This window comes from Mauremys reevesii, linkage group 4 (genome assembly GCF_016161935.1).
Source record: "Mauremys reevesii isolate NIE-2019 linkage group 4, ASM1616193v1, whole genome shotgun sequence".
NCBI classification, from domain to species: domain Eukaryota; kingdom Metazoa; phylum Chordata; order Testudines; family Geoemydidae; genus Mauremys; species Mauremys reevesii.
In genome coordinates this window covers 111,740,866-111,756,875 of record NC_052626.1, presented here as the reverse complement: position 1 = coordinate 111,756,875, position 16,010 = coordinate 111,740,866, and the positions used below count along the sequence as shown (strand labels likewise).

General features: G+C 41.2%; 1 protein-coding gene across 5 annotated transcripts in view; it reads right to left on the bottom strand.

Annotated features, from left to right (window-relative positions):
- The window catches only part of DEAF1 (DEAF1 transcription factor), a 43,281-nt gene that overhangs the window by 20,063 nt on the left and 7,208 nt on the right, over window positions 1-16,010 (bottom strand). For 4 of the 5 annotated variants that reach the window (XM_039537478.1, XM_039537479.1, XM_039537475.1 and 1 more), the window contains 5 exons: window positions 15,490-15,629; window positions 14,645-14,710; window positions 13,806-13,932; window positions 11,537-11,665; window positions 7,613-7,741 (listed from right to left, as the gene is read on the bottom strand). In XM_039537478.1, the coding sequence (XP_039393412.1) occupies window positions 7,613-7,741; window positions 11,537-11,665; window positions 13,806-13,932; window positions 14,645-14,710; window positions 15,490-15,629 (591 nt within the window). The remainder of the gene's footprint in view (window positions 1-7,612; window positions 7,742-11,536; window positions 11,666-13,805; window positions 13,933-14,644; window positions 14,711-15,489; window positions 15,630-16,010) is intronic. The other variant, XM_039537477.1, reaches the window with a different exon arrangement.

Genomic DNA, 16,010 nt, shown 5'->3' with positions numbered 1-16,010 from the left:
GTGAGAGATTTCTAAAGATAGCTACAGCACTCAACCCAAGGTTTAAGAATCTGAAGTGCCTTCCAAAATCTGAGAGGGACGAAGTGTGGAGCATGCTTTCAGAAGACTTAAAAGAGCAACACTGAGATAGGGAAACTACAGAACCCGAACCACCAAAAAAGAAAATCAATCTTCTGCTGGTGGCATCTGACTCATGATGAAAATGAACATGCATCAGTCCGCACTGCTTTGGATCGTTATCAAGCAGAAATCATCATCAGCATGGAAGCATGTCCTCTGGAATGGGACATAAGAATCTTTGGTGCATCTGGCACGCAAATATCTTGCGGCGCCGGTTACAACAGTGCCATACGAACGCCTGTTCTCACTTTCAGGTGACACTGTAAACAAGAAATGGGCAGCATTATCTCCTGCAAATTGTAACCAAACTTGTTTGTCTGAGCGATTGGCTGAAGTAGGACTGAGTGGACTTGCAGGCTCTAAAATTTTACATGGTTTTATTTTTGAATGCTATTTTTTTTTTTACATAATTCTACATAATTCTACATTTGTAAGTTCTACTTTCATCATAAAGAGATTTACTGAAAAATACTATTTCTTTGGGTTTTTTTACAGTGCAAATACTTGTAATCAAAAATAAGGTGAGTACGCTTTGTATTCTGTGTTGTAAATGAAATCAATATATTCGAAAATGTACAAAACATCCAAAAATATTTACTACATTTCAATTGGTATTCTATTGCTTAACAGTGTGATTAATCGTGATTTTTTTTTAATCGCTTGACAGCTCTAGTAAATATCATCATTGTTAAAAAACATACAATGGCACATTTATACACTAGTGACAGAAGCATTTCTACAAATACCATTGGCCACAGAGCAATGTCCAACACAGCTGGAAATAACAGTGTTAAGGACATAATAACGGCGTTTTCAATTCCCACCACTGTCTGATGATAGCCTTTGAGAAGGGTCAGAATAAAATTTCTCTCCCTACCAAGTTTGTCTCTCCATTTGGCATAGGCAGATCCTCCTCTACCTCCTGCATGATGAATACACCTGAACGTAACAGTGCTTTCCATAACAACTTCAGGCTAAGTCTTCATCTAGTGCAGCAGCATTGTGAAGGTTAGCTCAGCTCTGAAGAGAGTATTTGTCAGAGTAAATGCTGCTGCAGGGTACAAAATATTGTTTTCACTAAAATGCTGGCTACCAGCTCTAGAGTTATGATAGAAAGTTTACTATGGGGGAAGTTCTTGAAAATAAAGCAACACACCAGGACTGAAAGCTTCAAAGCATCTAAAGGATCTGGATGTACAATTCCCTGTAACTGTAATGGGAACTGGACTTTGAAAAACTCAGCGTAGGTATTTGGAATCATAGGGATATTGTCATTAGATCCTAACAGCCCTCTTCAGGTTGTCAGGCTAATTTCCCGAAGGAGGCTGAGATCTCCTCAGCAGTGGTGAAAGCAAAGCCAGGGAAAAGAAGTCTTTGTCCTCTTTTGCTTCAGACTGGGAAAACAGAAAACAGAACTTAGCACAATGGAACCTAGCTATAAGAAACTCAAATACAGTGAAACACCATTTATAGGTCCCAATTCAGAAAGCATTCCTGTCCATTTTACGCATGGGTTCTCAAACAGGGGGCTGCAAGGTTATTACATGGGGGGTAGCGAGCTGTCAGCCTCCACCCTAAACCCCGCTTTGCCTCCAGCATTTATAATGGCATTAAAATATTTTTAATTTATTAGAGGGGGTCGCACTCAGAGGCTTGCTGTGTGAAAGGGGTCACCAGTACAAAAAATTTGAGAACCTCTGCCCCAAACACATACTTCAAAGTAAGCACAAGCTTAAGTGCTGCCCTGAATAGGGATGGGTTTATGTGCTTTCCTGAACTGGGGCTGTACTGAAGTAAACTGAAAGTCCTCAATTGCTTCAGTACACCGCAGCAATGTGTGCAATGCAGTTTTGACTGTAGTGAACCTCGGCTTAGTGAAGTTCTTGTCAAGAAAAGTGATTTCACTGCATTGAATACTGAATATTCAGTAAGTCAGGGATTTAAATAAATGCAATAAGTTAGCAATTTTCAGGTCATAATTTATCACTTGATATACAAACAACAAGAGCAAGACAAATCTTGTCATGAATTTAGATGAGGTTAGTACTTCCTGAAAACCAGAAGCAGCCAACTGTATGATACAGTATGTTGGACTGGTGACCTTTACTGACAGGTAGCACTGCAAGTGTAGGAACATGAAGCAGATAACTGACATTTTGCCCTAAAGCCCTTATTAAGACAATAAATTAAACAGATGTTTGCACACTATAATCACAGTACTATTTGTATTTAGAGACAGAAAGGAGACCTGCCCTCTTTCATAAGAGATTGTTTGCTAACAACTTCTTCCAATGTTGGATTTTCTACACAATAAGGACTACCGTTTGACATTTGATAACACTATCTAATAGGAAGTATTTGTGCTCTCTCAGTGTTAGCATAAGACTTGGTAAATGCCAGTCAATGTTTACAAACTTCATTGACTTCCTTTGTGAAAAGACCAATATTTAATCAATAGACTCAAGCCCTGAAAGAGAAGCAAAGATTTAAATTTTATTTTTGACAGAGCAGAAATTTATCGCATTGTTCCACCCGGTAGTGCAAAGTTTAGCTGTAAAATGTCATATGCTACTTCGGGATTAAAGAGAATCAAAATCTCTCTGGAAAGATATATTAAAAAGTTATCCCAATGCACACAAGTTAGCCATCTAACGGAATCATTTTGCAGTTAACAAAAATTCTCACATGCTTACAAACCGATCAGCAGAGGCCTAGCTTCACTTTAAAAATACTGTTATTAACATCTTGTATTACAGGCCACAACTCCAAAACAAGTGAATACAGGCATTGCAAACATGCTTCCTGTCCTGAAATATCTGTGCCATCACACTGTGCCAAAGCCCGACTTCTATAAAAACAGAAAGCAAATATTGAAGAATATGAGTGGCCTAGTAATTATTTTATCAAATCTTTGCTTTGTAACGTGTACTTCAGTTTATCTGATAAAAGCACTAAAAAATAGAAAGGCCTGATGAGGGTTTAAAAAGGGAAGAGGAAATTAATTTTTCCTTCTGGTATACAAGCTGCCTGGCTCATTTCTGTATTTACATATCCATTTCTTGGAAGATAAAAGAATTAATAAAAGGGCTTAAAAACTGTTCACCTTCAGCTCTCCAGTGTCAATAACCTCAGCATTTCATTAGATGCCACATGAATACACGTCCATTTGACTCCTTCCTGAATGGCTTCATAGACTCAGAAATTAGAGAAGCAAAAGGCCCATTAGGACATCTAATCCAGCAACCAGCCAGAGCAGAGTACTTGCCTACTGTATGCTTGTTGTCCAGCTTCATTTTAAAGCAGTGTCCCCCAAACTTTTCAGGGTAGTGCCCCCCTTACTCCTGTCTGCACTCCACGACTGCCAGGAGGGTGGGGAGGAACTGGACATGGATAGGGGTAAGGGGGCTGGAGCTGGGGCCGGGAATGGAGACTTGGACAGGGGCCGAGGATGGGGCCGAAGCCGCGGCCAGGCTGTGGTGGAGGCCAGCAGCTGCGGCCAAGGCTGGGGGCAGAGCAGGGTTGGTGGTGCTCCCTCCCCATCCCCCATGGGGCTGGCCCACAATTTGGGAACCGCTGTTTTAAAAGGGACACCATGAACTTCTGTCTGTTACAAGTGACGTGTAAGATTAAGTGGAAGAGATCAGTATTAGAGACCACTCCTTATATCTGAATGTAAAAGTTACATTAATACAACATTAAGTTTGCAGCAAATAATTATATAAAGCATTCAGAAACCCACTGAGCATGCTTAGATGTGATTTTTCAATTGCTTATTAATTTTGGTTTTAAATTGCACCTATCCAAGCCTACCATAGGCTATAGACTAGTTAGAAGGAGGATGAAGGGCACGGTTGTGGGAGTCAGGCATTCTGGGTTCTTAGTCCTGGTTCAGCCACTAATTTGTCATGTGACTGGACAAGTCATTTAACCAGTTTTCCACATCTATTGAATGATGACACTTTCCGAGCTCAGAGGGTATTGTAAGGGTTATTTGTTTGTAAAATGCTTTAAGATACTCAGAGGAAAGGCACAATAGAAAAGTGCAAAGTGCTATTACATGTTTCCCAGTTACAGGAAAAATGGCTGAACTTTGAGACAGGGGCCAGACTTTTAAACAATAAATTTAAATTCACCTTTCAGTGAAAGATATCAACCACTTATTCCAATGGAAATCTGCATTCCAGTGATCAATATACTCCTTACCAATTCTTATGCAGAATGGCTCTATGGACCCTATGGGCCCGCTCCCACTGAAGCCTGGTCTCAGCTGGGGCCTCTAGGTGCTACTGCAATACATATAAACAACAGCAGCATATCTCCCCTTAATTTCAATAGGCACCAGCTCTGTGAGCATAAAGCGTTTTGCCAACATTTAGCGACTAAGCTCTTTCTTGAAATCCCACCATGTACACAGCTTTTCCACAATACCTATTAATGATAAGCCACCCTAAATTAATATATTAGAAAAATTTCCACCAAAGTGTAGGGGACACAACCTCTGTAAGATGCCACCTTACTTGTCGGTACAATCAGGATCTACATGTTCAATTATTTTCAAACCAAGATCTCTCCCAGCAATGAGAACGGGAATTCAACAGGCATAAACATTGTGAAGGAGGGATATGTTCGGATCACAATTTTTTTTGCCATTCTTTCAGACAGATACTTTTAAGCAGTATAGATGGAAAGTTGTTTTGCTAATACAGTGTAATTCTGTTTGAACAAAGACTGGTCAAGTTTCTTGATAGATATCACAAGAATCCATACTTTGGTTATCTACTTTACCAGAACTCTTCTGAACTGATTATTGGAACTAGTAAGACAAAACATTGCAGTTCATAAGATTTGTGCTAATTTTTGGAACTAATTAGTAGAAAATAATTTTTTTTTCTGTACAAAATACTATAATTACATTGACTTCAGAAAACAAATATATAAATGGCACAAGTCAGTCATATTCAGATCTTATCTTACATCCACTAAAATATCATTGCTATGCTGGCATTGGGTCATTAGTGCTGTATGGAACGACCCTGGTATTTACGCATTACATTGCACTGAGTACACTAGAGAATACACATTTTGGGAAAATAAAAGGTTATCAGCCAAGAATTCAGACTTTATACCTAGAAAACGTATGCTGCTCCCAATCTGCATAGTTGCAATGTTTTTGAAATTGCTCCTCCTCTTTCAAATCCAGTAAACACCTTCCCCAGTCTTCAGATATATCACAAAACCTGTCAGTTGTCATTCCTGAGGGACTGGTTAAAAGGCACTAAGTGCATCACAGTTACCAATCTGTGTAACTCCCAGTTTGCTTTTGACAGGTTGAGCTTTTCTTGACAGGTTGACTGTATGTCAAGTTTTACTGAATCAAATCCCTGTTTTACAACTGCTGTTTTGGTGTAGAAGATAGCTTGTGAGGAAAACAAGGAAATACTCCCCATTCCTTTAGAAGGAATCCTTCATACAAGCACCGCTCTCCTTCCATGTGGAAGGAGAGGGTCAGCTACCTCTGCTCTGTCTCCAACATGTCTCACCTACAATTCCAGAGTCTGCAAAGGCCTCGCTGTGCATTCTGTGATTGATGCTGGGAAACGGAATGGAGACAGACTGACCAGAGGAATGGGAGGGGACAGCAGATGCACTTTGTCCACTGCCCAGACTTGGAGAATCAAGTGAAAAATAATACATCCCCGAGTCTATATGAAGTTTTTGGTGTGGTCACTGCAGCTAAAGCAAACCCTAGCAGCATGACTCCCACAATTCCAGGGAGCCGGGAGGGGGATCCTAAAGGGTCATACTCAATGCAGAGGGAATGATCTGGGCCAGTGTTTTTCGTCTTAGAAGTCAGAAGGCACAGCATAGTTTCACTGAGCAATAAACATAAACTATTCTACATTTAGGAGGGACAAGGCCTATTCTTAAGGCAATAATACTGTTGTTTTCCTTTCTCCCAATGGAAAGCAATCCCAGTTCAGTGAACATCAATGGAATTGAAAGCAGTGTCCCAATCTATCACTTTCAAAAACACCTATTTATCAGTTATGTAGGATTTTTTGGGGTGCCTCTTTCAACAAAGAGGACATGAAAGGGCGCTATATTGTTATAGCCCTGTCAGTACCAGGATAGTAGAAACAAGGTGAGTGAGGTACAAGCTTTTGAGTTTACACAGAGCTCTTCTTTAGGTATTTATGTAAGCTCGAACGCTTCTCTCTCTCTCACCAATAGAAGTTGGTCCAATAAAAGATATTACCTCCCCCATATTGTCTGTCTCTGACATTAAAGGTTAGATTTTCAGAAGAGGCAGAGCAGGGGCATGCACCTGTTATGCCTGCAAAACTCAAGTTTAGGTGTGTGCTTTTTTTTTTTGAGGGAAAATCTACTGTGCTCTCTTTTTAAAGTTTGATTCTAACGTTCTGCCCACACTACAATTTTCAAGCCCAGTTAAGGAAACCAAAACAGTTAAAAAGAGAGCTGCACAATAAGTTTTTACAAAACTATTTTTGAACTCTGACCGGGGAGACAGACAATCTAACACAACACAGTTGTCATGTGGAAAGAGCTTTGTAGCATTTGCTGCAGAACTCCACCGGTTCTCCCCAAAACTCCCACAATACACAGTAAGATACCAACAAAGGTTACATCTCTTTCCAAACCAGGAAGTACATACACACAACTTTGGCAAGACTGCACATTCCAACTAATGCAGTTATCATTTAAACTTTCTGAGATAAATGTATTAATCCTACAGAAAAAAAATATACAGCAAAATAGATAAAAAAGCAAACCACCTTATCCTCAACTTTGTTAAGTCACTAAATGCCTGATTTACATCTGGCACCTTTATTCTCATCTTCTCAACATAACATGATTTGCCTTCTGCAGCTTTGTCCTCAGCAGAACAAATCCCTGATCTGCAGCGGAACCTGCTAAACCACAAATATCATTCTGGGATGATACATCTCATAGTCTCAAGGGATGGATAATTGATTTGGGGGCATGGAATCATAAGATTATACCTTGGGGAAAAAAAAGAAAAACCTCCCATGAAGGTGACGGAAAACCTGCTGATCCACAGAAAGGAATGGGAATTTTAGAGTCAGCTGCATGTGAATTTGTATTTGGAGAGTGGGAAAGAGTACCTCAAATATAGGACTTTATTAGTCAAAATCAGCAAAGCTCCTGGCTGACAACATCAAAACACAGCTCTGTGAAAAGGTGCTAAAGGAAACCTCTATCAGATTTAGGAAGTGGGATTTTAATGTAAGCCTGTGTGATACAAACAAAAAAAAAAGGTTCTTAAGGTTTCAAGGAAGAAGTTTTACAAAGAACAGATTTCTGCCCTCTCCCATTCTTAACCTTAGTCCAGCTAAGGAACAGAGGAGTAAATTTACTTCTTTGTACGATCATTAGCTAAGGAAGAAGTTCAGGTTATGGGGTGAGCCCAGGTACTGCAAATTGTGTTTTATTTTAGAGAGACAAAACTTACCTATTTTGGGATGGGAAGTTGGCAGTGCAGCTTCTGGAAAAGGTGAAATCTGACAATTGTCCTGATAACTTGGATAGTGAGGTTCTGGATGACTGACACGGCAAGGTTGCTGGACAGTAGTATCTTGAACTATTGGAAGAAGAAACGGTATTATAAATCCATAAAGTACTGGTTATACATTGCTTTGACATTTTTTGTATTTAGATTGACGTGGTTTCCAAAATCTGTGGTAACTGTAAGCATTATGAATGCTTCTGGAAACAGTGATGTGATTTGCATGGGCGCCAGATTTGTATGATTTTGGTGGTGCCCAGAACAGGTCCAAGCAGAGCCATCCTGTCCACTTTGCGGGGCCCCGCGCTTTGGGGAGATGAGGGGTCCAGGGCAGCCTGGTGGGTTAGCGGGCAGTCTGGCACCGGCAGCAGTGAGCGACCCGGCCCCAACCTGCCCTGCTGGCTCCTGGCATCGCTTGGGGGAGGGGGTGGAAGCAGGAAAGAGGCGGGACGAGGGCTTGGGGGAAAGAGGTGGAATGGTGGCAGGGAGGGGGCGGAGCAGGAGCAGGAGCAGGAAGAGTCAAGGCGGAGCGGAGCAGGGCGGGTTGGGTCACTTGCTGCTGCCGATGCAAGGACCCCGCTAACCCCCCAGGCCGCCCTGGACCCCGTGTCCCCCTGAAGCACAGAGCTCCCCAAAGCGCGGGGCCGAGGGCGGTTGCCCCAGTCTGTCCTATGAAAATTTAAGCCGAAACATTGGTGGAGCCTGGGCACCACAGGCCCATATAACTTGCTGCCTATGATGATTTCACATTGTTGCCAGACAAAGAGTCCATCCACTGTTACTCCATGTGAGTCTCCTCTTTCATTTTGTAAGGTTTCTACAAAGACTATCACCCTTCCCCTCCAAACTTACTTCTATATTGTCAAAATCATCCAAAGATTCCAAAATGCTTGATAAAGGTTTTATGATTCTCAAAGATGGCACAGTACAGATGTTCAGGACTTGCCCAAGGTCACACAGTAATTCTAAGGCGGGGCTGACACTAGAACCCAGGTCTCCTGGCTGCCCGTTTTGTGTTCTAGACACTATGCCATGGTAAGCGAGCATGGAGCTGAACTGCAAGGTTCTGAAATCTTTCACACCACACCTTAAATAGGTTTGCTATATACTAGAGCAGTGGTTCTCAATCTATTTACCACTGTGGGCCGCATATGCAGCTTTGTGTGTGTTATGTGGACTGTATGGCCCTGACATCACATGGGCTACAGCTGTGTGCTGATTGGGGCGCAAGCAGCGGGCTGAGAACCACTGTACTAGAGTGATTCAGAATATCCTATTCTCCTCATTCCCTTCTCTTTTTATGTTGTGCACCTCAACGTTGCATAGAAGGCAAAAGCCTGTATTAAACTACAGGAGAGAAAGTTAATAAAGCCCAAATACATAATCTAGCTCAAAACTCACATCTCTCCTAGCAGATTGCATTATCTTATGTTCTACTCCCTCTGTGCACAGTGTTTCCTCTCCAACTATCTGAAAGCCACTGCACTGCATAACAGTTCATTAGCCTACCTCTCTCTGGAAAAAATATTTGGTGGGGCTTCATATGAAGGCTGTTATATGAAAAGAACTGTTGTACAGAACACTGTACATAACAAGTTAAAGTCTAGTAGCTAATAATCACTTTGGAATAAATAACTCTTATAACAGCAACAATATGCAGCCATATTTTTCATTTTCCAAATGCTTTAAATAATACACTTATATAATACACTCTCATATAGCACTTGTCATCATTAAACCTCACAGCACTCTACAAAAGGAGGTTAGTAACTGTAGCTCCATTTTACAGGTGGGGGAACTGAGGCACAGAGCAGTAAAATGACTTGCCCAAGGTCACACAGCAGGCCAGCAGGAGTGACACAGGTCTTGTGCGTCCCATTCCAGTGCCCTCTCCACCATACCACACTGCCCCTCAAACATTATCTCACCAAGTTCTATCACCATATCGTTATATCTTAAAGTAAATGTCTCATACCAGTTTTGCACCCACCAAAACTTGGCCATGCAAAAAACTGTTTGCACAAAAAGTGGACACATAAGACTTCAGGAGATATTCTGAGGGTGGCTGAGGCCCTTTCAGAAGTTTGCCCATAGTATGGTAACTACATTTCAGTGTCACTATTCTACACATTGCAAGGTTAATACAAATAAAACTTTAGTTCCACTGAAGTTGCCTTCAGACTGTATTTCTTTTGTATGTAGTGGTGGTAGTGTGCATAGGTTAGAGCAGTGGTTCTCAACCAGGGGTACATGTACCTCTTGGGGCACGCAGAGGTCTTCCAGGGGATACATCAACTCATCTAGATATTTGCCTAGTTTTACAACAGGCTACAGAAAAAGCACTAGCGAAGTCAGTACAAACTAAAATTTCATACAGACAATGACTTGTATGTACAGCAGTATAAACTATACACTGAAATGTAAGTACAATATTTATATTCCAATTGATTTATTTTAGAATTCTATGGTAAAATGAGGAAGTCAGCAGTTTTTCAGTAAAATGCTGACACTTTTGTATTTTTATATCTGATTTTGTAAGCAAGAACTTTTTAAGTGAGGTGAAACTTGGGGGTATGCAAGACAAATCAGACTCCTGACAGGGGTACAGTAGTCTGGAACCGTTGAGAGCCACTGGGCTAGAGGCACAGAGTTTAAGACCAGAAGGGACCACCAGATCATCTAGCCTGACCTGTATATCACAGGCCACCTACACTGTGAACAGCTCAGGATTAAACAAAGACTGTGAATGGCTTGCCAACTACAGAACCAGTTTCTCCTCCCTTGGTTTTCACTCAACTGCTAGAACAGGGCCTCATCCTCCCTGATTGAACTAACTTCGTTATCTCTAGCTTGCTTCTTGCTTGCCTATATAAACCTGCCCCTGGAAATTTCCACTACTTGCATCCAAAGAAGTGGGTATTCACCCACGAAAGCTCATGCTGCAAAACGTCTGTTAGTCTATAAGGTGCCACAGGATTCTTTGCTGCTTCTACACTGTACAGCACCCGCACACTAAACCCAACAACTGAAATGAGACTAAAACTACTGTATTACAGGATACTAGACTATTATGTGACACACACACACACACACAGAGTATAGGAGGGACCGAGCTGTACCCGTGCCCAAGGCCTCTGAAATTGCAGGGAAATGATTGAGATATACCCAGAGAATACTGCAAGCGACCCATACCCCATGCTGCAGAAGAAGGCAAAAAACGCCTTAGGTTTTACAAAAAACACATAGACAGAAGACTTAAAAAAAAAAGCAGGATACACATAACTTGGACTTTATTTAATCCAAACTGTAAAGCAAGAGACACTATGCTATTGTTGGGTATGTTTTTAACATTGGTATTTGTTCCTTCTTCAGAACTATTTGAATGGCCAGATGAGCTATTAATTCATTACACTGTTTTACCTTCCACTGTGCAGGCCTTCAAGTAATACTTAAATTATCATTGAAAGAGTAGGGGGAAAATATTTCAATTTTTTCAGTTTACTTTGGAGATGAGAGAGCATTTTTCATCCAGTCAGTTTCATTGCACAGACAGTTTTCCCTTTTGGGGGGTTGTTTTTTCAGAGTAAAAGGGGAAGAGGAAAACAAAAGTGGAAGATGTGTCTGTAAAAAACACAAAAATTACCAAGGAGGACGCAGTATTTTTGACTTATTTTATGAAATTGACAAGATTTCAAACTGACGTTGTCATTTTGAGGAAAAGAGAATTAATGATCTATTCTATACCCTATGGTTAAGCCCTTGAAGAAAAGTCTCACAGCTGCTTTCAAAGCCCTTCCTCTTTTGGCAATGGGAGTTCAGAACCCCACACACATCACTACTGTAAACTGCATGTGTGTTTTGAGGACTTACCAGTGGCGCCAGCGAATACATCACCCTGGGATGGACTTTCTGAGATGATAGCTGTGGCCTCCACAGTTGATGCACGGTCGAAGGTCAGAGCACCAGAAGTAGTGATCTGTCCTGAAGGAGTCACGGTGACTGGAAATAGCAGAAGCACTTTCATAATTAGTGCTCAACTCTGAAGCCTTGGTTGTTTAGCTGTTGATCTCCCTGTTCTGAATCATCCTAAGTCACAGAATTCACAGATCAGTAATTGACCTGTGTTATCAATATTTGGATAACACCTCCATCGCACAGAATGGTAAATGGAAACAAAAATCTCATTTTGGCTTCTGAATTCATTGTGCACACATCAGCTTCCCAGAGTTGTGGCTCATTTTAATCTCTGAAGTGTGGTGCCCAGATCAGTCCTGCACAGTTTTATTCCTATTGCATTACAATCGTTTCAAATCACTACACAAGTGATGCCGCAACACAGAAGCCAACTGAAAATAAAGCAACAGGGCTAGGAAATCCAACAAGGCAGATCTCTAATTCATGGAAACTTTAGTGAGAGCAGCTATTACTGGTCTGAGAAACTAGACTCGCCTCAATATACTTCCACTATGCTTTGGTTCTTTGGACTAATATTACCGTATTTCCCTTAAAAGGAACAACGAACAATATGCAATGCTAAAGCCACAAAATCCTTCCATACCAAAATTCCAAAGACAGTGGACTAAGGTGTTTAGAAAGATCTTAAAACAAACCTATCTTTTTAAACTCCCCTAATCAAGCCCAAGGAAAGGAACCCACCTGCCATCTTGGACTCACTCCTGTGCCTATTGTATGTTCAGATAGATCTTTTCACAAGAACACACACACAACAAGTTTGAGAAATGGCTGCAGATACTCTTTCTTGCAAGGACCGGTTACAAGATGGTGACTACAACTAGCAACATTCACATAGGTTCATCTTTATTTCAGAAGCTCATTTGAGCATGTCAGAGAGCCAGAGAACTGTGTTCAATTGTGTTTTTAAAACAAAACTGTTCAGCAAAAACCAATTTCTGAACCCCCTGAGCACAAGGCTTTGATCATGAGACTGAAGTCTGCAGGATTCTGCAAGAGACCAAGTCAACCCAAATTCTGGACCTCTTTCCTTAAAATGGAACTGCTTTACATTTCAACCAAACTTCCACTTCATTGCCATATACTGCTATGGTCTATATTTTCTTCCTCAGTATTGTTGACAGCTATTTTTCTTGGCTAATAAAAATTTTCTTTCAGACAATACGGGAATGTCTCTTCCTGCCCAACTCATTCAGTAATATTGCAATCCAAATACTGAGACTTCACTACAAGAAAGAGACCGGAAAGTCACAAACACAGAACTATGACATAATTGAAGGTATCAGGAAATGGAAGCAGACTGTTTATAAAAGTGAACCTTTGTTTTCACACAAGTATCTTGGTAATCAAAAACAGTGAGAAACAAAATACAGAAAGATTACATGGTATCTAGATAGGATTTAAGTTTAATATATTCTGAGAAACCTGTTTGAAGGTGAAGATGGCCTATACAGCAGTTCTCACTAAAAACTTCCAGATCAGAGACCATTCCAGCAGCTTAGATTCTTTTAGTATGTCTCAAGAAACAGTGTGAGGCTGATAATACAGACCCTGCCTGCTCTTGAAAAGCAAAAGACCAGCATAAGGAACGGAACCCGAGTCTCCTGAAGAGCACAAAAGGGTAAATTTTCAAAGTACTATTGCTTAACTCCCACTGAAAGTCAAATCAACAGGTGTTAGGCACCTAGTTCTGGAAAATCTACCTCTAACCTCTACGGAACGAGGCCAGGGCTCCAAAGCTTTTGATAGCCCACTGGACCAAAAGACAAGGAAGGAATGGAAATCCAGGTTTCCCATGCAGCAAGAAAAAAATACAACCCAAGTTTTAGCAAACACAAAAGGTTTTCAAGATTCTTAAAAAAATATTTTCCTACAAACAGACTGAACATTTTTCTACTGCGTTTGCAACTCATCTATTGCAACACTGTACTCATGCACAAGAACTAAGAAATGAAACTGACTAATCAGACCAGTCTAGTTTCACTGTCCAATCAAAATGACATACCAAAACTAAACTAACAATCAAATTTATTAAAGCCTTTCCGTTTGGATTCTCTAGGATGTCACTAATATGGAAATCGAGCAAAAAAGACAAAATATGATTTATTGATCATGACAATGCTCCTCTAATAAAGAACTGGCAGGTCTATTCCAGAAGGGAACTTACAAGTGGTAGCAGCTGTAGCAGGAAGCAGGGTGATGTTTTTGGGAGAGTCCTTTTTCACTGGAGTTGTAGGCAATTCGTTTTCTTTTTTTCGCCTTTTATAAGGGACAAACAATCGCACTGGGCCACTCTGAGAGAAAGAGAAATGAGCAGTTATTATAGGAGCTTTCTTAATAAGACTCTTTGTCCTTTTTCAACTTGATCATGTTTGCTCTAACTCTCCAGACACAGCTGGGAGCATACTGTTTTATATGTAGCAGCTCTTCCTGAGGAACACAGAACTAATAAACCATTGGGCTCTCCTGCTGCTGCATTTTGTCAAAGTGCCAATTAAGACTACAGCAGAGATATTTGCTTCTTCTCTCCAGGCCAAAGAGAACAGTTAAGATGCACAATATTTAAGGTATTATTGAGCTCAAACCTTTCAATACAGCTGGTGGTGTCACTCCATAGTCAGCACTAAAGATGGTCAAAATTGAAGGCTAAGATATCATCAGTCTCAGCAAAGAGCATATCCCCAAAACCAGCTACCCACTTGTACCAACAAAATCTCTGCCTTCCCACCCCCATTATGTTACTCACTCATTTCACACAAAATGCTCGCTCCAGCATCTTACCATCATTATCTAAGGAGCAGCTCTGAACTTCAAACAGAGGGATTTCATTACCCCTTTCCTTACTCTAGCCATGAACAAAGCACACTGCATCCACAACACTCCCAGCCCCTTCCTGTCTCAGGTTGCTGATGACTTAAACGCTGATGGCCATGTGACTGATTATCACTAGAACATCAAGCCAATACTGAACGTTTTCAAATTAGTAGCTATAAACTTGCAACTCACCAAGGTCATGTCATCACAGCAGGCAGCACAAGTGCATGAGGCAGCATGAGGATTTAAAATCCCATCCTGAAATTGGGAAGTTACCAGGACAGCATTAAAAGAGTCACAAACCACCCAAAGCATGAACATACTCTAGCAAATGATTCAGGCCTCTCCTGAGAATCTGTCCAGTCCCTGAAGACCCTGGATAGCAGTAAAAAGGACAACTCTTCAGAAACAAAGGGAATGCTGGGGAGTATACCAAGGGAAGAACAACTCCAAAAGCAAAGACAAAGGGCAGGTGAATGTGTTTAGAATAGTATAAAGGACCTCTGCCCAATTGTCTGTTTAATAAGAATACCCATAAAGAATGGGCCTCCCTTCTAACACTATGGGATGTAAAATATCTGGAGTAACCTAGTAAGAAGCAAGGGAACCACTTGTTCCCAGCCAAACAACAGTAAAAGAGGTCCGATTATAGAATTAGAAGGAGGTAATGCAGGTGGGGAGCCTTTAAGGCTATCATTTCCCCATTTCTGCCACATGAAGTTCACTGCTGGAACTTATCCCATGGTAGCTTCTAACTGGAATAAACTCTTTTTGAGCTTAACAAACATTTGGACTGACTTAACTTGGGAACCTGGCTAGGGGTTCTACCCCTTGGTTCTCAGCAAAACCAAATCACTGTTAATGAAGTGCCCTGTTGTAACATCATTTCCCTTTAATACTCCTGTGATTAGGTTAGTGTTCTCCACACCCCACGACTCATCCCTTTGACAGAACACAAGCATTTGGCCAGGACGTTGGAGAGTCAGACACTACCATCCCTTCCCCTGGAGCAGAGACAAGCACAGGCTTGATCTTACATGAATAAGGCACTGCAGTGGCCTCCCTGCATAACGGATGCTTCTTTTCCAATCTTTGCTGCTGGCTCTTCCTGCCATGGCTTCAAACTCAGTGGGGCTGTACCAGTTCTCCCCTTGCTTAATACATCGGCCCCGGCCTCCTGAAACAAGACAAGAGAAGGCATCTGGTGGTTAAGAATAACTTTTTCACTTTTCTGAAGATGTAAGCACTGAAACCACCAGGTGATGAAGCAGTTAATCCATAGCATGTACCGGTAAATATCTGGCACACTAGTCTAGTAGTTCCCACCCTATCAGAATAATTGTACTCATTTAAGACCTTGGTTGTATTAACCAGTGCTTACCACCTCCTGTTCGTTTGTGTGTGCTTAGGCTGCTCCATATCCTAGTCTCATTAGCACCTAGATCCAAGCTGGAAGAATGCACTCCTCTGTGGCACGTACAAAGCTTTCCCAGGCAAATGCCATCAACTTCTCCAGAAGTAGTGCTCTCCTTTACTTTTATTTTTAAGTTTCTAGCCT